This window comes from Pithys albifrons, chromosome 9 (assembly GCF_047495875.1).
Source record: "Pithys albifrons albifrons isolate INPA30051 chromosome 9, PitAlb_v1, whole genome shotgun sequence".
Taxonomy (NCBI): Eukaryota; Metazoa; Chordata; class Aves; order Passeriformes; family Thamnophilidae; genus Pithys; species Pithys albifrons.
The window spans coordinates 15,108,526-15,129,096 of NC_092466.1; the positions used below are offsets into that span (position 1 = coordinate 15,108,526).

Consider the following 20,571-nt stretch of genomic DNA (forward strand, 5'->3'; position numbering starts at 1 on the left):
AGGTATCTATGAAGAGATTGGACCTTGCAAGAAGTGAGGAATTACTCATACTTGATTGTTGGCTCTCTAGGTTGGGGGCTCTGAGGGAAGTACTTTGATCCTCTACACAACTGTATTTTGGTTCAGAGAAAAGTCTGCTTTAACATGCAATACCTTTCAGAATTCAAGGCTTGGATCTCATAACCCTGTAATGAGACAAGTAAGGTTTATCCACCCCCATGGAACTGGGGCAAGGACAGGCACAGAACTATGAAGGAGACAAACCAACAGTAAAATGCAGTATATTCTCTAAACGGAGCACCAAGGGGCCCAGAGCACAGCAGAGGTTCGCATGGAGCTCAGGATTATACAATCACTTTGAATACAAAATTGTAGCCTTGGGAAACAACAGGTCAAATAGATCAATGTAACTTCACTGTTGAATCACATCAAAAAAATCATAATGGGGCTTTCAGCTTCTAAAGGTTGCACATCCCCAAGTGTAAGCTGGTTTAGTCCATTCAGTCTTGATGCCATGGGGCTCCTGACACGCTGCTAACATGCCGGGTCTGTTGGCAAAGCCTATGCAACAAGACTGGAAGCTTTTTCACTCCCAGTATTATGAATAGCTCAAAGATTTAGCTAAAAGTCTGAAAAATGTATTTATATCCCCAGTGGGTCCTTCCTGAGCTTGTTACAATGAACACAGTGAATGAATATTTAACAACAGTAAGCAAACTGACATTTAGATAACTATGGTGACAGGCACACTTGATTTACATATTATGGATCAACACTTTCTAGCAAAAGTCTCGTTTTTGGAAAAAAAAAAGGTAGAAGAAGAAATCACTCTGAAGAACACATCACTACTTATCCTAGTTCATGCTACAGACCTTTGAGCGTTTTTAACATGTATTTTGAAACTTTGTGAGGTCTGAATTTACACTACAGGGTAACAGACACAGAAATTTCAAACCAGAATATGAACCCATTTTTTCAAACCAGAATATGAACCCATTTTTAATCCCAGTCAGCATAAAAGTGCCCATAGAAGGATTTCTACATGTTACTGTAACTTGAAAACAGTTCAACTGCACAATTTTTTAATGTAAGAAAAAGAAAGCAATCTCTTCATTCCAAAGCCAAAAAGCCTCTTGCCAATTTTCAGCCATAGGCAAATTTCACAGCTGAGTTGCAAGACCTCAGAAAATGAAGAAAATTCTGACAAATTTTTAAAACAACAGCAATACCCAAGCACCACCAAACTAAACCAATCCAAGGGCTGCAAAAAAAAATATCACTGAGAGTAGGGATCAGCAAGGTGACAGACAGTCCACAGAAATAAAGAATGCTTCCTAATGTAGTTGCTGCATATTAAGATCAGATCCTCTTCTCAAATTTAGTAACCTTACAAGGCACAGGAAGCCGCAAACTTTACAAGATCATCACCTCTGCCAGCAGCAGGATGGAGTTTTTGTTTTGATTTTGTTCTGTTTTGTCTTTTGGTAAATAAAAAAAGAAAATAAAAGAGAGTGCAAGCAAGCTGTAGATGTAGGTAAGTACAAATTCTGTCAGTTGTGTAATATGGTATGTGGGCGGATACATTTGCAATGAACACAAGCCCACAGAATGCCCATCCCTCCACATGTGATGTTATATGCACACAGACTTGAGACACAAGGGACTTCTTATCTGAAGCTTTTGTTATCCATGGTAACCACACAGAATTCATCCAGGAGGAGGATCATCCTTAACTAGGGTATCAAATGACCTGAATAGCTGATATAATTGAGTAAACCCAGGCTGCTCTTCCCCAGAAATATTTCCAAACTGTGTTCTATTCAAATTGACTCTGTTCCTTCATCCTCAGCTCTAGAGGATGCCATTAAGGTATGTGATGACAGCCATTTAATTTCTTCTCTTAAACTAGGCTATATCTGTCCTTACCTTAAATTGAAAGAGTTTTATTTTAAGTGATTTCAAAACATATTTACATGGACTTGTAACATCTCATTTCAAAGACAGATCTCGTGGTAAGCAGTATTTTACAAAGCCTATCAAAGAAAAGGCAGTAAGAGGGAGGAATACTTCCACACCCAGACTGAATTCAAATCCCAATTAATTCAAAGCTGAGGACAAGTGCATTAATGACAAGGAGGAATCCACTGCAATGTCTCTGTAAATCTGTTCCAGTGACAAATAATCCCAGGCAAAGGACCTGACACTAGAAATATTCATAAGTGAAAGCCTATATGGAATAACTAATGGACTGGCTGTATCTTCATGCAGATATTGGGAGAGTACTGTTTTCAGAAGAAATATCAGCATAATCTAATTGAGCAATATACAAGGCAAAATAGAAATAAATTTGAGTCAAAGAATCTTGCTCATGCTCAGTAAGGCAAGTCACTTCAGGAAGAGACCACCAGGTTACTTCTGCTCCAGACAGGTCTCATTAGTTGCCATCTTGAAAAAATAGTCTGCTAGTCATTTTACAGTTTTCAGTTATTTTTCCCCAGGAGATCACGACATTTCTTACCATCTGAGGAAGGCGGAGTGGTTCCAAGCGGAGTGACAGGTGTCATTGGAATTGGGCTTGTCGGTGTTGTCATCAGTCCCATTTCAGGATGGCTCTAACAGAAAACACACATGCACAAGTTAATGGGTTCCCCGGGCACCAGAAACACAGATCTCTACTTGCACTGTTCCACACTCTCACACAACAGACATGACTAATGAAGTCTCGAGAAACTTCAACATCTCCTCCAAAAAGCCAGGCCATGCTTCCTAACCTTGGGCATCTAACACTTAAACTGTGCATCAATTTCTTTACTCCACAAAACATGAAAATTCATTAGAAAGTGGTGGCTCTCCCCAAAAAGTAGAAAATACATCCTCCCCCATGTGGAATGGGAAAAAAGTGCAGAAGCCTACACTGTTTTTAGCTCCTGATTCCCTCCAAAACAACTCAAGGATCCTTTAATTTCTCTTTCCAAAAGGAAATTCTCCTTGGTCCTGCCCCAACCCTGTTCATATTCAAAGATGATGACAATGTATTACTTTCCTGTCTCACCATAAAGCCCAGGCACTGCAGGAAAGGAGTGCATAACATAAATAACAGTATCATTATCGATATTCTCAGCTCCCATCAGTCAGTTACTCTCCCCATTTCATCTTTGCTAATAGTTGCCTGCCTAATTACTGCTTTGACTTTACTCTTCGCAAGCTTCTGGATCTATCCACACACTGGTGAGAGCGTAGGCAATCTGCCATGCTATTTTTGAGTCTGGCTGCCAAGCAAAGTGTCCATTTCATAGGGCAAGTTTTACATAAATGTATCATCTGCTTTAATACATCGTCACAATTTCAAAATAAAAGAAAGATACAGAACTGCTGATTTGACGTTAGCTCCATAGGATTTTTCACAAGTGGGTAACTTCCACACTGCCTTTGAATATCTCATTTTATGAGCAACTATAAATGCACGTATTTTATGGGAAACACAGACACACACACTGCAACTCAAAGAAAATTTTACATCACTGCAAGTACTGACTTCAGTTTTAAAATTAAATTTTTCACTGGAAGTCCTACATAAGCCAGCTTTGCTTCCACGGATTTTAGGGCTTTACCTTCTTTCTCCCCAATAGTAACTGATAGTTGAGAGACAAGAGTGCCACCCAGCAGCAAATCCAAGCACCCACAGCTGATGAGAACACAGAAACCTCATTGCTATGGACATTCTCACAACTGAATCCCTGCTCCTCCCATGTGTCCCACAGCAGCAGGGAGACATTCATGCAGTGCCAAGCAATGCACACCAACTTAGGCAAGAGCATTCATCAGCTTTTATGAGGTTTTTCCAACATGACATGACTTACCTTGCCCTCTCTTCAATGCAGGATTACAGACAATCCATCCAAGAACATCAGGCCTCCACATCAATTAAACCCACTGATCAGCAGCTGCTTCAGCTATCCCTTTCACAAATAATTAGTCTATCCTTTTATTTTTAAGAGCTTTTACTCTGGCTGATCTTTCTCTGCCCTACTCCTTTTCCTGCCAAAGGCCACCCTTGAGGAATATCCTGACCACAGAAAGGCCTGAGTTGGTACTACACAAAACTGGAAGAGGAGAAATTTCTCACAAGTGGTAGGAATGAATAACCCGGGAAAAGACAGTCAGGGAACCCCAGCAAATTAACCATCCATGAAACAGAAGCTTTCTTTAGAGGCTGTAGATCTGCTTATCAGACCTGTTCCATCACCACTACTGTCAGGAGTCCTTAAAGGTCTCCTCCATCATCTCAAGTGTTTAGCCTGTGATGTATGGCTGCTCTCTGAAGACCTGAAATAACTGGGGGAAGGTGTTAACTGCTTTGCTGATGTTGTTTTTCCTCACAGATTACTACCAATAACTACAAACCAAAATTAAAAGCCTAAACCTGAGGGTTTTCCTAAACATATCAGGCTATTTTTTCAGCCAGTCACAGCATGATCAGCAGATCAGACAGGCTCATTTTCTGCCTTCCAGAAACAACCACCCTTGCAAACTCACAGTGTTTAGAAAAGCATTCAGAGTTCACTCACTCCATCCTGCCCCTAAGCGCAGTATCTACAGGACACAGAAGGCCCTTCACGCACCCCTTCCCATTCAGCAGGAAAAGTGAATCATTCCAACTGTGACCTCAAAACTTCACTGATTTTCTATTAAGGAAGGAAGCGTTTCCTAAAATGCTTCCCAGGCCCTGGCCTGTTTTCATCTTCCATGCTGATCCTATGATAAGTATGCAGGGGCTAAAAAAGAAAACATCTTTTCACTGATTCCAATTGACCCTCTCATTTCCAAGATATGCACTACAAAGAAATGGGGAAACATTCCACTGAAACTCACCTGTGCCAGAACTGTGATGAAATTCCGGTTTAAGTGAACAGCTTCATAGAGGGCAAGGAGGATTGCTTCATTCGTTCTGTGGGAAGGATACAGGCAAAGCCCCAGTTAGTGATCAGAATACCTGAAGCCAAGTTTTTCAGAAGCATGGCCTATCTGAAAAAAACAGATTTTTTTTTCAGCTATAGAAAACTCTGCCTCTACAATCCAGTTGGTTCTTTCCATTATTAGTAGTACTCAGCAATGCATAAAAATAGCTCCTTTTAGAGCTCCACTACAGCCTTTGTTCCACTCCTGCTGAAGGTGTCCCTCGCTGCTCAAACAGTGCTTTCCCTTTGAAGTCCTTTCTTTTAAGGGTCTCATAGTTAAACCCCTCATCTTTATCACTTGCATCCTTGATTTAGAAAATATTTTGGTGGCAACAAGAGTAGAAAGAACCATCACTTCCCATGTGCCATCTCCAACATGCCTATTTTATGTTACAAATGTCCCGTAAAAACCACTGGGTTTGGGTTTTTTTTATAGACTTCATTACAAGCAATTCAGCTGTGGCTTCTCCTGCTGCACCCTCCCACTGAAGTGAGAATCCACAGTTTGCAGGTTGTGGTACCACTTCAGTGCCAAGAGAACCTGCCTCTCTTGTTTGCTCTGCAATATGAGAAGAGCTCCACGACAGAGCAGATGATGCTGACCAGTTCACTGTGTAAGTAACATCTGTGCACTTACTGGACAGAGATCTTCTCATCGGCATCTGCTATGAACATGCTGCCCACCTATGGAAAGAGAGAGCATTGCACAGCAGGAATTTGGGCCAGCTATTAGACAACAAGGGAGAATACATGGATATAAACACATTTTACTTTGCAATCCTGTCACTGACCAACGCTTCACTTGTCAAATCACCAAAAAGGTGAAAAAAGGAACGGATCTTTAACCCAAACCTGGCTTAGTCTGCAGTTCTGTAAGAGGAGAACAGAGGTCATTTCCTATCTGCTTGCCCCAGAGTGGTGGCAGCTTTACCCACATCATCCTGACAGACAACTGTGAACACTGAACTATTCTTGCTTACAGGAAATTTTCCTGTCAGTTAGATCTCAAGACTACAATTAAATCTCAGAGTAAAGCAAAGACCAAGTGAACAAGGATAACAGTGGATATTCTTTAAAAGGAAGAAATTCACAATTGTCTTAGAAGGGTACCCCCTCCATACCTGCAGACAGTGCCCACCGCAGAATCTCAGTTTACCGCATAGCTAGAGTGCACCGAGGCTTGAGAAACAAGACAGTAAAGAAACAGAACCTCTAAAGCAAGTGATGGCCCTGACTGTCACTGTTTTAGGTGACACCAGCAGAGCAGTAACTTTTTGTAAAAAACAAATAGCTGTTTAAAAATTACTAAGAAGTTTAAAAAACTGATTAAAAGTTCTTTTAAAAAGTGGAAAAATAAAATCAACTAGAATGACAATGATGCAGGAAAACAATTTCAATTATCAACACTAGAATAGAGATCTTGTCCTTTGAAAGAACTTTCCCATCCAGACACCAACACACTCCTCAGAATACAGACATTTTAGTTGTATTTGGTTGAAACTCCTTCAATCCATGCCTCCAGAACTCACATCCCAAGCTCACAGTTTACAGAAACACCCTCCTGCTGAACTTGCATCAAGACACCTATTTTAAGGAAAGAAAAACACTGCTTCCTTGCTTACCATGTTAGTTAGGGCTGAGAAGAAACCAGTCTGATGCTCCTCTTCCTTATCTTTATATTGCCTGAACAAAAAGGAATGAGGATGAAGTTTCAGGGTTATACCTGGAACTAGGGTTATTTTAGCTAAACCCCTACAGGATAGTCTTATCTGATAAGGATGGATATAGGATAGAAGAAGCTTCAACATTCACAAGCCCTTTTCAAGAACTCACAAAAGATCCAAAGGGTATTAAAATATTTGTAAACTGTGTAGAGTTAAAGTAGGGTTGCTGAAGGATGTGGGAGTTGAACTGTGCTTGTGCTGTTACTGAGGACACATTCAGTCTGGGCTAACACTGAAGGAAAGGACTCGGGTGACCTGGGAAATTTGGTCCTGCACTGGAAAAACAGTAATAAACTACATGAACACATACAGTCAGTAACCACAGAACAGTTTCATTTCAGTCATCATTCCCTACTGACCAAATCAGACTTGGTCACTTTATGGCCAGCAGAAACCACGCAGACCATTATGGTTCACAGCCTGGTCTTGCCTGATCCCACGTTCCCAGAGCAAGTGAAAGGACTGGAACTAGAGTAAGTGAAGTCAAAAAATAGATTGGGTACCTCAGATTTAACCTATGTTGCTATATTTGGCATTCAAACAGACTAGCAAACCTCACGTGGCCATTTATTGTGTCTGTCATACAGGAATCTGATCACACACAATGTAACATGCAAAGAAAGCAATTCAAATACTTGGAAAAGGGGGAAAGAAAGAGCTAAGCAAAACAGCTCATGGTCTGAGACAGCTTTTAGAACAATGAAAGAAGTTGAGGGGGGAGAGGTTTTTTCTGCTTTACTGTATTAACTTACTCTCTTAAATACATGATGTGCTGATCTTGCAAGTCATCTGCATAACTACGAAGCAGACTTTTAAAGGAATTAAAACATTTTTCTAGATATTTTGAGAATCCTACTGCACAAAAAACCCCATTAAAAAATTCTTGTGTTACTCAGGTGAAATTGTTTCCAAATTTTTCTGAAACACTTTCTTCTTAGAACTTTTTGTGCTGTTGCATGTGAAGCAGAGGCTTGAAACATACTGCCCCTACTTCTGACTTTCTGGCTCTTTCTTCAGCAGCAGTTACTGCTTTCCACCATTTGGAAGAGCATGCATGTCCTAATCACCCCTGATCTTCCATGTGGACAGTCCTGGATACATTTCTTTGTTTGCTTTAGATATTGTTTCAGGCAAATCCTTGATCTTTTCACTTGGGACTAAGATTTTATGCAAGGTTCATACAGAGGTAAAATCCATCATAGTAGAAACATACCAAAGGTATTTTCCCCTACAGGAAGATCTCTCCTGAGGCACATCAGCTCAGCTGGTGCGGATGGACTGTGCTTGCAATGACAGCAACAACTGAGCCAAAGTACCTAAAGCACAGGACTATTCCCTGCCTCTCCGGGTGCATCAAGACTGTTACTTGATAAGCAAGTGTTTTAACACAAAAAAAAAAAAGTTTGTGAAAATGTATAGCAGCAACCCTCTACTGAAAAACAAGACACAATCGGATTTTACCTGTTATATTCCGACAGAGCCTGGGCAATTACAAGTCCCATTCCCTGGAAAAAAAGGTTAAAAAAACTTCACATTACAAATCTCAAGGGAGGAAATTACACACTGAACACACATAGCAATGCTTTTTCCTCCCCCGATAACTTAGCATGCTAGGAAGAATTTCCCTTGAAGATGTCTGAACTATTACAACATGCTATGATACAACAAAATTAGAAACCAAAAACCAAGAAACCAAAATTCAAAGCTATATAACTAATTACTAAGCTCAACAGAGAACATTTACTCTCCTTGGACCTCCAGACAGAGCTTACTCATTCAAGAAGCTTCATTAAAACACCAAGAACTCCAGAAGGAAGCTGTGTCAGAGGAAAGACATCCAAAAATTCAAAACACAAGCCATAAACACTAGTAACCTTTGAATTCTTGCAAACAGCCGCCACCATTCCACAGCTACTCAACATCCTTTCTGTCAAGCTAATTTAATTAACTCAGAATAAGGGTTCTCACTCTTTATTTAGCAAGGAGCTTACTTTTTACTTAATACCTAAAGAACAGCTTCCAAGTCCAGACTTCCATAGCTCAGTGTGCTGTCACTTTTTATCCAGGCCTGGCTACAAAACTTAGACTGTGGCTACAACCCAAAATATGTTGTAAGACTCTTGACTCAAGTGGAAGCTTCCACCAAGCTACAAGAATTGACTTGTGGACTGGTGAAATCAGGTGACACAGCACTGAAAATGAGATCTTCTTAGGCATAAGCCATCCTGTGCTTTTTGGTATGTGACAGCAAACAGCATATAGAAAGTTCATAAATGTATAGGAGATCAACTTTCAACATGTTCCTTGCTACCTAGCTTTTTAACCACCCCCACCATTTAACTGGTAATCAAACTGGCCAGATCATGAGCTGTCTAACCTACTGCAAGAGCAGTTTGGGCTGAACAACTCCTGTACTGGTGTTCCTTACAGCAGCACTGTTCCTAGACCTGATTCCTGCAATACACTGTGATTGCATTCATTCCACTAACACCACACATAAAGGAGCATCCCCAGCAGCACAGAGGAATCAAGTCAAGTACTCACATTGAGCGTGGCCTCATCATCCACGATGGAGAGCTTCACAATGTACGGATTCACTGACTGCTCAGGGTGTAGGGAAAAGGAAGAAAAAAATTGGTTTTCAGTTCAGCCTTCAGGAAAAAAACCAGTATCTTTCCAAGTTTACCCAACTACCTGGGAAGAATCGCTCTCCTGTCTCGTAAAGCAGAATACACACAAAGAAACAGGAGCCACAGCACATGCTAAGGCCACCATGTCTGGGACACCTTCTCCTTACTGGCTCAGCCAGGCAGTCTCCTGATTTTACTGAGAAGAGAGGGAGTTTCTGCCCCTCTGCTACCTCATCTGTCAGTCTTGAAAGTGACAGCTTTCCTGCAAGCCTGTTATCTGTGACACACACGCTGTTATGCAGAAGGAACAGGCAGTGAAGCTGGGATGGAACATCAGCGTTCTGCTATCTCCCTTTTACAACACCTTGCAAAGATTGTTTAAAGGGCGGAGGACCCAGGAAGGCACGACAATGTTATAGACTCATCTTCTGCTGGGTTAAGATCAACACTTTGTTTACATCCCTGAGAGCTGGAAGCCTCTTGAGAATATAAATTCCTTGAACAAATTCCTTGAACCTCAACAAAGCACACAGGCTCCATCTATATAGATAAATGATAATAATTTAGGAAGCATTTTAGATTAGCAATGCACGCTTGTTTTTCATGGTTTATATGTGTTAGTGCAAAACTAAAAAAAGTTGATTTCAAACCAAGACACAGAAGAAAAGTCTCAGTCTGCGTAGTAAGCCCAAAGCAGATGGGAAGAATAAAACAAAAAACAGGCATCAGTTGCAGCCCTGCAAGTTACTGCTATCTGACTGATTTGCCATGGCTTGACAGCGAGATAAAAAGAAGGCTGATCAGAAAACACCACTCTCAACTATTTGGTGCTTAGGGAGGATCAGTCTTTTTCTTTGAATCAGAAAAGAAATTGATCAGAACAATACAAAGCTCAGCCAGCCTGTCAGCTGCCTCCAGCACCACAGAGCCCTACTGCTGCCTCAGAAAACTCACACAGAACCCAGCTGTGCACAAACCATGCAAAGGCATTTCCTTGAGGCTGGAGAAAAGATTCCTATGGAGTAACAATATGTGGTCCTCTCTGTACAACCATGCTCCCCTTCAGAAATTAAATTTAGTCAGCCAGCATCAGTGAAGCAGAAGCAAACTTCACAAAGTCATAATTAAATATGGATTAAAATCCATCCTTGTAAATATACCGTAGTTTTGCTGATTTCAGTCATTCAACAGGAAGAAACTCCCCACAGGACAGCTCATGCACAGAAGAAGCCAGATTGTGACTCACGACCAATATAAGCCATCAGGCTTTTCCAGGCAATGGCCCCTGGCTATCCTGGATTAGAGGATGCAGGGTTATCCCAATTCATAGATGTGGGAATAAGCAAACTGGGAGACACCTCATGGACCAATGTCACTAGGCTGCCCTGACAACCAGTCACACACTTGGTCCTATCAGAGGTGAGATGGAGAGTGGGTTTGTTGCCATCTCCAGCCTAGGAACAACTCCTCACACTCCCACTTACTGTCCATGGGCACTAGCCCGCACATCTACGATGAACATCAGCAACCTGCAAGTTGTACAAGCACTCCCAAAAACACTCCACACCCCACACTTTCTTCCTGCTTCCCTGCTCTAATCCTGCTGTTTCAGAGTTCAGTTTCTCTCTCACCAGGAATCATAGCAAAAGTCTGAAAAGTCAGAATTATGCCTTCCACCCCAAAACATGCAGAGACATGCAGCAGCCTTGAAGAGTGGTTAATAAGCATTTTAAAAGCTTCAGATTTCGTCAGTGAAGCAGTTGCACAAATTTAGAAATAGTTTCTGCCTCCACCTGTCTGCAGAAAAAACTCAAAAATATGATTCTGATCTCTTCAGACAGCACAGATCTTTTCCTATCACTGCCATCAGGTAATAAACAAAAAAATAGCATTAAAGTCTTCTTGTCAGTCATGACATACAAACCCCTGGAATCTGGGAATACTCAAGATGTCCTCCAGGAACTACCCATCAGTAGATGCCAACAATGTCACAGAAATAAAGCTGCAGGGAAAGCATTATCAGATAATTTTTAAAGCAATCCCCAGGTGAGGCATGTCATACAAAGGATTAAGTGGGAAAGGGCACGAGTCTGGCAGAGGGAGAGAGATCTCCATGCCCCCAAACACATCTTCACCCGTAATCAAACCTATGGGAAGTAATTTTTTAGGTAGGTAAACAAAGTGGAAAAACCCCAAGCTAACCATGCATAATCCCTGCTTAGGTGCTTAATGTACCTTTACATCTGTAGAACAAGTGAAGGCCAGAGTCCACTCAACCACCCCTCACAAGTCCTTTCCCTGAACATTCATTAGAGGTGATTCCATAGGTCATTTTGCAGGAATTGGAGCTTGAATAATTACTCTTTTTATTAAAGAGAGTCATTTAAAATAATTTCAGTGGTGCAAGATCTTTTTTTAATTAAAAAAAAGCCCCATGAACTTTCTGACTCTCCAATGTTGTGTCTCTTCAGCACCTGTAGTTGTCTATGTCAGGGAGAGGCAAGTGCATCTAACCAGACAGGAAGAGCTGTTGGATAAACTACACATCGCCAGACACACACACAAAGGGAAAATCCCGTATTTTAACTGACTTGTTTCCTCTGCCTAATAAAGACACAATGTGCAATTCTAGCAGATTGAACACAAGGCAAATAAAGGTCTGCCTAGATGTTATCAAAGAATCAGTATTTAACAGTCCCTACCTGATGTTATGTTTTAACTCACTGTTCTATCAGCCATCCTTTAAAACCCTAGCAAGGGGTCTTTGCATATTCTCTAGGTCTATTCATAATTCAAAACAAGATCTCTTATAAAACCAGGTGGGTTTTGGAGCCTGCTCCCTCCTTGTAATTCTATTGAAGAAGGGGTATTCCAGAACTTTCCCATTTGTTGACTAAGTACATTAAGGTATTCCTACTTATGAAAAAAACACCCTGATTATTAAAGCATCATGCCTCATGTAAAGAAGAGCCAACATGAGGTGTTTTTCTGACATGCAAAATGTTTCTTTTTCAAGGTAATGAATAACAGAAAAAAATGGGAAAAAAACACAAAGTAGTACAACTGTTTTTTAAAAAGGAATATGAATAAAGTTCCTCAAAGAGGAATCGATCAAGAGACAGAGAGAGACTTCTCTTGGAAATACTAGCTGTGATGTTTCAGTTCATTCTTTGGTCACAGCTTCACCATCTCTTCTGTGCTTCTGTGCTCTTCTAGTCAGGTTCTGAATCACAAATTTAGTCTGAAGCCCAAGACGACAGGCAGCTCATTTGACTTTGAAGACTATGTATAACTCCACACCCACACACACAGAGGCAAACACGCAGTTTGGCACAACAGTAACTCTTCCAAAAGGACCTGCCTCAGAATATTTCCAAGAAGGAAATGCAAATTCCCTAGGTAGTTTCTTTCATGCTGGCACAAAACAAGCTGTAGGAACATCATCCACATTTGATTATATGCACACATGAGAGACAGACACAGCATAACAGGGCTGTCTTGCAAAGCTTCTGCAGCTCCATGCTGATGGCCTGATAAATGTTACAATGTGCACTACTAGAAACTGTACTGTGTGCAGCCTTAATAGTTCAGTGTACATTAATTGAGAGAGGTCATGTTTCTGCTATCCAGAAGAACACCTACCTCATACTTTCTGTAGTTGACCAGCAAGGCCAGAAGGACAACAGCATCGTAGCCATGTTCCCTGCGACTCAGTGGGCTGGACAGGATCTGGAATAAACAATCACACTGGTCTATTCAGGCCTGCTTCAGGAAGCTTGCAGCAACTCTCAGAAAGTGCATACTCATGAAATGTACATGTGAGAGCAAATTATGTCCTGTCTGAAAAAGGGTATTTAAGGTCATGGGAGTGTCAGCATCTCCAGGAAGTTTTGCACACAGAGAGGCTTAATTATCACAGAAAGAATGCACATAGGCTTTCAGGGTATATATATCTTAACAGCACTGGACAGTGTCTCAGTGACTCACCAACATTACCTGTGCGAGTTTTCTGGGTTTCCCCAAGCTGACTTCCACTTCCAAAAACTATAATTTATCAAAGAGCAGAAAAAACCTCCATATATCCCCACTGCCTTTTGAAAAAAAAGTTTCTTTAATATAGGAATTCTCTGTGAAACCAGCCCGAAATCTGTTCAGTTTCTCCCTGTGCAGAAATGTCTTAAGTGAAAATACTTTAAATACTCAACAGTGACTAAAAACAGTAGACTAGAGTACAAACGAGACAGCATTAAAAACAATATATGACTGAGTTATGAATCAAAGAAACAACACTGCCAGTGAGCTACGCTGCACTGAGAAAGCTGAAAAGCAAATACATAATTGAAAGCCCTCACTGTGGAAGAAGAGCCCCTGAAGGAGAAGGAAGAACCCTTACCTGTAAAATAGCTTCAAATATGCTGTTAATCATCACATACTCCAGGATGGTGTTCTGGCTAATGTTATCCGTCACCTGAGTACAAGCACAGTTTTAAAAATTTCACCCAAAGCCTGCGCTGATGCTGTAGCTGCCTCTGGCACACACTGGGAGCAGAAGAGCTCTACTCCCTAATGGACACATTTATCCAGAATCTCCTACTTAGTTAGCAAGTCAAGGTGTGACTAGCAGTAGAGACAGACATGATGGAAAAGAAACCTGTCCTGCCTCCCACCCCTCTCTGTTGCAAGAAGCACAACCCATGCACTAAGAGCTCCCCCTTTCCTCCACACACTGATATCTTACACAGCTGCATGACAACAGCCATCAGCTGTTGCACGCTCTACCCAGGATGCAGTAAATGACAAACAGGGCACTGAGAACTTTGCCCTCATGAAGAGAGCAGTGAAAATCTCCCACACACTCAATTTATCTCTTATCCAAGTCAAAATAGTTCACAGTTGACCATCTCCAAGAGTTGACGAGTGGCCATTTATTCCAACTTCCTCATTCTTCATATCCTCACCACTCTTGTCTACTCTACACTTCCCATCTTTCCTCAACACCTCTCCCTTCCTTTCCATTTGTCCAAGACTTCTTAAATAGCTTTTTCCCTAAAAAAACCCACACCTGTGAATCCAGCTGACACTTCCTCCTGCCTCTGTCCTTTTGCCCCAGTTGGCACCTATCTTATGGGAGGAAAACAGTCTGCTAGTCTGCGTTGGCATTGTGGGTAGAGTCATGATGCATTTTCTGAACTGACCCTTGTTCTCATTTCCAACTTCTTTCCCCTTCTTAAGCTTCACACTGCAGCACTGGTGAAGTTTTCAGACAGTTCCATCCCTCAAGACATGGTCCATATAAGCTCTTAGTTATTATACAGTCAGTATTTACTTACAGTCACCAAGCAGAGAAGTAGCTTCAGACATAAACTTTTGAGGCTTTCAGAACCTTCTGCACAGAGCAGTGAGTCCAAGCTCTCCATTAGATTCTAAAGAACAACAGTCACATTACTTACAAGTAGTATTTTTAATTATTTGAAATATTTTTATAAAAAGCTTTTTGGAATATGCAAATACAAGGGCATCAATATGAAGACTCATTGCATAATTGATAATTGAGCCATTACTACTACACAGGCCATATTCACACTATTGCTTCTCAATATAGTTTTGTGTTCACTACATTTTAATGACTACAGGCATAACATTATGATAATTTTCTGTGAGTTTTCTCTAGATGCATGAGAGATTTTTGTATGCATAGAACAAATTATTTTGTTCACAAAGTAATCCTGAGCTCTACAAAATACAATTTTCCTTTTTGTTTGCAAGACAGTAACATCACTGTTTTATTTTTTCTATATTCCATTTTACTTATAGGAATAAGGAGGATTTTTTGTAAGCAGAACACCTCCTATTAACAATACATATATAAGTTATTATTAAAAAGATACTATATAACTGTTTTACAGATATTGATAAAAATTGTTTTCTAAATACTAAGTTACAGGTAATACAATTATTCTTAATGGAAAAATGTAGTTCTGATGTAGTAATATACTACTTAGTATTTTCTGCAAGTGTGCTACAATTTGTATAAAGAATAAAAACTGCCACTGTTGTAGCGAGATGAAAGATACAACAAGAATTCAGCTTTATCACTGATTACTTTGTAATTTCCCAATCTCACTATCTTTACACTGAAGAGCATCAAATAAGTTTAAAGCAGGATATATGCTGATGGAATGTGAGAACATGGATATGACTATCAGATAAAAACTAAGGACAAGGTATGAGGTACTAATGGCCTGTGACAGCCTTTTCTGGGTTTAAGATTTCTTAATCACAGTGACTGCACAGTGTGAAACTAAAGCAAGAGTATTTGTTCTGCTATATTACAGTGTCATTACCTGCTAGTTAATCATCACATTTACCTGCCAGTGCCACTAGCAGGTAAAAAATTTCAGGACAGCTGGTTTCAGTAAGTGGCTGGAATATTTCCCCCAAAGTTGCACCTTGGCAGACACACCTGTTTACAAATCATTGCCCTTGCAACACAGCTGCTGTGCAAACTGTTCCTCTACATTGCCAGGGCCTCACCTTCATACATAGCTCTGCCTTATCAAAACCCACAAGCATGTTGATGATGTCAAATCCAGAAGTGGATTTGTTCTTCTGGTGGACACCTCGAATTAATGCACACAAAGTCTGCAAGGGGAAAAAACAGAAGGTGAAATGTAAGACAACAGCACCAATTGACAGCAAAACCCGCTGCAAGACCCTCTCCTGGCACTGGGAAAGCACAGATATTGAAATTAATACCACCAGCCTGGAAGCCATACATTTTTTTGCCTGACCTCTCCTACACCTCTGCTGTTTCTAAGGATGATCTTGGATGCCAAAGACTCAAAAAATGGGAGAAGAATGTATTTGTTCATATTTTTCCTCTCTGAGTACAAATTTCTGTTAGCTTACCACACTACTATACCAAGTCTGACCAGTAAACTGTTTCTTTTGTCAACAACAAAAAAGCAAACAAATACATTAAAAAAATGTCTCCAAGGCTATTAGGCAGCTTAAATCTTCCTAGCTCCCTCCTTCACATTTCTTGTTTCAGACTCTGGATTACTGCTTCATACCAAGTTCTTGGAGATAACCGGCAACACAGAAGTAACACACTATGCTTCCAATAGATATCCTGCAAAATTTATGACAGCAAATGACTAATATACCCCAAGAGAAGGAAACGTCTGTGGTGACAGTACTGTGAAGAGGAGAATGAGCAGGAATACAGCCACTGCAGTTTGAGATCCCAGCTTGAATTGATCTGTGAGAAGTAATTAGTTTCAAATAGGTAGAGCTGGAGACAAGCACACCTGAAGGAATTAGCAGACCTCTGGAACTACACAGAAGCAAAAGGGTAATGCAGACATCCCTTCCTTCATTACTGTGATAGACAGGATACCAGGCTAAACAAACCCTTGGTCACAAGATGATTCTCAAGAAATGTTTGTTTAATAAATTTTGGCTTCAAGATCACTGTCCACATCAACACAGTCTAATTAAGGGAACACTCTCCTAAGTCAAGCTCAGGACATGTTACCTGGTTCCTATTTAAATGCACACGGCACAATTCTAGACTTGAGCCCTGCTCTAACTTTTTCCAAGAGTCTGGATACAAGTTTGGGAATTCAGGGCTGGGCTAAGCTGTCTGTGTAGCTGTAACTACAATATTTAATAGCAACCTTTCAAACTAATTCTAAAAATAATAACAAAACAATGAAAGATTCTACATCAGAGGAGTAAAGAATACTGTTTTAAATGAACTTTTCCCAGCTAACTTCCTGTCCAATGTCTTCTACAGCCAACTTCTTCAAACCTGAAATTCATATCCTGTACTCCTACAGCTGAGAAAAGCAAATGCATTCACCAAACTGTAAGAAACCACTTGTGAACCAGTAACATCAAACCTCGAACATCAAACACATAGGAAGTGTCCAGCTGGGATGGTTTCCTGTATAAATTCCACACTACCTTCTCCAGAGGTTTATTTCTTTTTTGACCCATATGGAAATTAAAAAATGCAGCTGAAATGAGGGAGAACAGGGGAAAGCAGAACACAAAGCTACACAGCTTAAGTACTCTTGAGACTCCACACTGACAGCCTGCAGTGTGAACATGCCCCCTCGCCTCTTTCTTGCTGTAAGCTTCCTCCTCTATCACCAGATCCTCTTGAATTCTGAAACAAACTATTGCTCTGCAAAGGGCAAACAGAGACTATGAATGTTGTAACCTCCACAGGCAGTAAGTAGCACCTGCTCTGTAGACATCACTTCTCCTCAGAAGCAAAGAGATGAGCACAAGGTGTTTGATACCAGCAGCAAACATATTGCCTCATCAGAAGCAAAAGAGAGCATTCTGTATCCCAGCAGTACCTGTAATGCATTGACCACTCTGATTGGATGCTCCTCACCCAGGGCCTGGATGCAGTGCTGAAACAAGCAGTTAATGTTATCTTTTATCTTCATTAACTCTTCCCCATCCAGAGCCTCCAGCTTGCCTTCCAGATACTCCAGGTTGACCTGTCAGATTAAGAAGCAGTTTGTGCATGTTACACCCTCACAGACACCTTAGAAACACAAGACCTTGCACTGCAAATCAGAGGATGTTCGAATTCTGTTACCTTCATGAGAAATAGCTCCTCCCAAAACCTAGGGTTGCATTTACTGGGGTCCTCTGTCTGAAAGGAAAAGGAACAGCCATCAAGGCAAATAAGAAGAAATCAATCAGACAGAATTTAAGGAAAATAATTATCATGAGTAGCTCAGAGTCAGCATCACCCCACTGGATGACCAAGAGGTCTCACAGTGCAGAACTCTGGCTACACAGACTCCCAGAAACAGAAACTACCAACAGAAGTAGAGCTCAATTGTGATGCCTCTGTTTGTGTTCTGAAGTGTTTTTGAGAAATGCTGGCAAAGCCATGGCTTCCCATAGAACTCAAATGGTTCCGGTAAACAACAGGACAAGATGGCATTAAGGAAGAGAGCAGAATACAGAGCTCTGCATGACAGTAGGAGAGCCTGAAGCATGTGCCTACACTGTGCATGCCTTATCTTGTGAAAAAAATGCCCTGTAAAGAACACCCAGCATAAACTAAACAAAGAAAATTTAACACAACACTTTAGAAGAAGAGATGCTCAACTCCTTACCGTGAAAATCTCATCATACATCAACACAACTTTCTCCTTCAATGGCTTCTTGGAAGCTGAAGATTTCCGGAGTAGCCCACCTTTCTTCTCTGTTTGGGCCATGCTGTATACCCTGAAGGTAAGAATAGTCAAAAAAGGCTCAGAAAACTTGAACTTTTCTTCAAGGCATATCTGGCTTGCCACAACCATGAAAGACTTTTTCACTACACTGAAATACTAACAATCTCTCACAAGCTGCAAGTAAGGGCTTTATAACTATACCAGATAAGAAATCAGATCAAAGGACCCATCTAGTCCTATATCCCATTTGAAAGACACATGCAAAAGTCCAGACAGAGGCAGAAACAGAATAAGCTCCTCATGGATAAATTTTCTTAATTCTTCTTTGCTAGAAACTGACTCAAGATCCAGACCAATGCAGTTTACATGTAGAAAATTATGTATTTTTTAATCTCTTTGGAGGAATTTTGATACTTGATATCTGTCCCAGTTCAGCAAGTTGGGACCAGTTTATCACTGTGTGTGGGTGTGACCAAAGCTGTGTATTCTAAACCCTCTGTGTCATGTCTCATGAACTGTTAACAATGGACCATTTGCAGCAGCTGCCCAGGACACACCTGATCCCTCAGGTTGTAAGCTGGGTGTTAAAGAAGCCTGTGAGATAAGAGCTCCCCTCCAGGTTAGCACCTCCACACCCAGCCTGAGGGGTCATGCCTGCTAATGGGCCATCAAAAATACCCCATGACTCACAGAGTGAGATCACTCATTGTGGAACCCCCTGCCCTGGTGGAGACACTGGGCATTCCCACCTGAATCTCAGGGTATATAATCTTGGGGCTTGGGGACTTCTGGAACCACTCATTGGATCCAGAGGAGGCCCAGAACCTCGACAGGAGGAGACCACCACTCTCGACCAGACTGCAACCATCATCTGCACCAACAAGTTTTTCCCTTCCTTTTACTTTTGACTCAGAGGAACCACGTGGGTCTCAGCACAGGGTCTAACAAACACCATTCTGTTTATGTCCCAGGGTGCTGGGTTATACTTCTGGGTTTTGTGGGGCAAAATCAATTTCTCTTTGTATCACTTCATTCATTGTAATATTTTTATTAAATTGTAACCCTGACTTATAATGTCTTTTGTGTTGCATTCACTTCTCCTGCCTGTTTATCTTTAAAGCAGCAGAATATCAAATGGATACCCAGTCCTTTTTGATGCTGGTCAAGCCTCAAGGGCATCTGGTAACAAAAAGCTCCTGAACCTGTTTGGAAAAGTCTTCTCTTATTTAATTTGATGCCTACCAAAGCACTTCAAATTCTGCTTTTGCACTGAGGTGGTATCCAACACTAGAAAAGCCTCCCCAACGCACTCCTGCCACCCTTGTTCATCCCTACCTCTGCATCTTGGCATACCTTATCTGTGCCAGCTGCTCTGCAGATCAAGCCAGAGAGGAACCTCAGCCTCTAAAGCCTCCCACATGGCTCACTTTTGGGAAAAGGATGAAAAAACACAGAGGAGAAGCTTTGAAGAGATTTTTTTTTAAAACCAGATGAATTCCACGATCACACAACAGCAAAGGGGTTTCAAAAACTGGAAGAGGTTTTACTATCGTTAATTGGTGTCTTACCAGTTATACTATTAAAAATAAAGAAAAAAGGAAGTATCATTATTACAAAATGAGCCATTACACAAAGTAACAGCCATAGCTGTGGTGCCAAGCCTTCTATGACAGACAAGCCACTCCAGGGGCTCAGGTCAGAACGTATGACTTGCCATGTTTTCTCAGCTTTGTGTCTGATGCTACAAAGCACAGCACCACTTTGACCTTGTAAATACATATTTATCTGTAATCACAGATTTTCCTGGCAAGCATCACAGCTTTGGCACAGCCCTAACCTCCTCCATCACTGCAGCGTGTCAGAGGTACTTAGCAGGAAGGGAATGCCATCCCTCCTCACACCCCTGAGCTCCTAACCCTTCTCCCGTACCTCCAAAGGTAATTACACACATGGCAGCAGCAAACCACACACAGAGGCTTGACTTCAGTCATGCTCCAAAAAAGCATGGGCAGGCTCTTGTGGTAGTTGCACTCAGCCATCATGATAAATTATG

The 20,571-nt window shown here is 41.1% G+C and overlaps 1 protein-coding gene across 3 annotated transcripts in view; it reads right to left on the reverse strand.

The window, feature by feature from the left end:
* The window catches only part of ARMH3 (armadillo like helical domain containing 3), a 127,364-nt gene that overhangs the window by 100,931 nt on the left and 5,862 nt on the right, over positions 1–20,571 (reverse strand). For 2 of the 3 annotated variants that reach the window (XM_071563474.1, XM_071563472.1), the window contains exons 2-14: positions 18,459–18,570; positions 17,930–17,986; positions 17,682–17,828; positions 15,847–15,954; positions 14,643–14,735; positions 13,706–13,780; positions 12,955–13,041; positions 9,227–9,283; positions 8,144–8,187; positions 6,581–6,641; positions 5,596–5,642; positions 4,873–4,948; positions 2,519–2,612 (exon numbers count right to left, since the gene is read on the reverse strand). In XM_071563474.1, coding sequence (XP_071419575.1) covers positions 2,519–2,612; positions 4,873–4,948; positions 5,596–5,642; positions 6,581–6,641; positions 8,144–8,187; positions 9,227–9,283; positions 12,955–13,041; positions 13,706–13,780; positions 14,643–14,735; positions 15,847–15,954; positions 17,682–17,828; positions 17,930–17,986; positions 18,459–18,560 — 1,048 coding nt within the window. In that variant the 5' untranslated portion in view covers positions 18,561–18,570. Of the gene's footprint in view, positions 1–2,518; positions 2,613–4,872; positions 4,949–5,595; positions 5,643–6,580; positions 6,642–8,143; positions 8,188–9,226; positions 9,284–12,954; positions 13,042–13,705; positions 13,781–14,642; positions 14,736–15,846; positions 15,955–17,681; positions 17,829–17,929; positions 17,987–18,458; positions 18,571–19,871; positions 19,888–20,571 lie in introns of those variants that run through there. The other variant, XM_071563473.1, reaches the window with a different exon arrangement.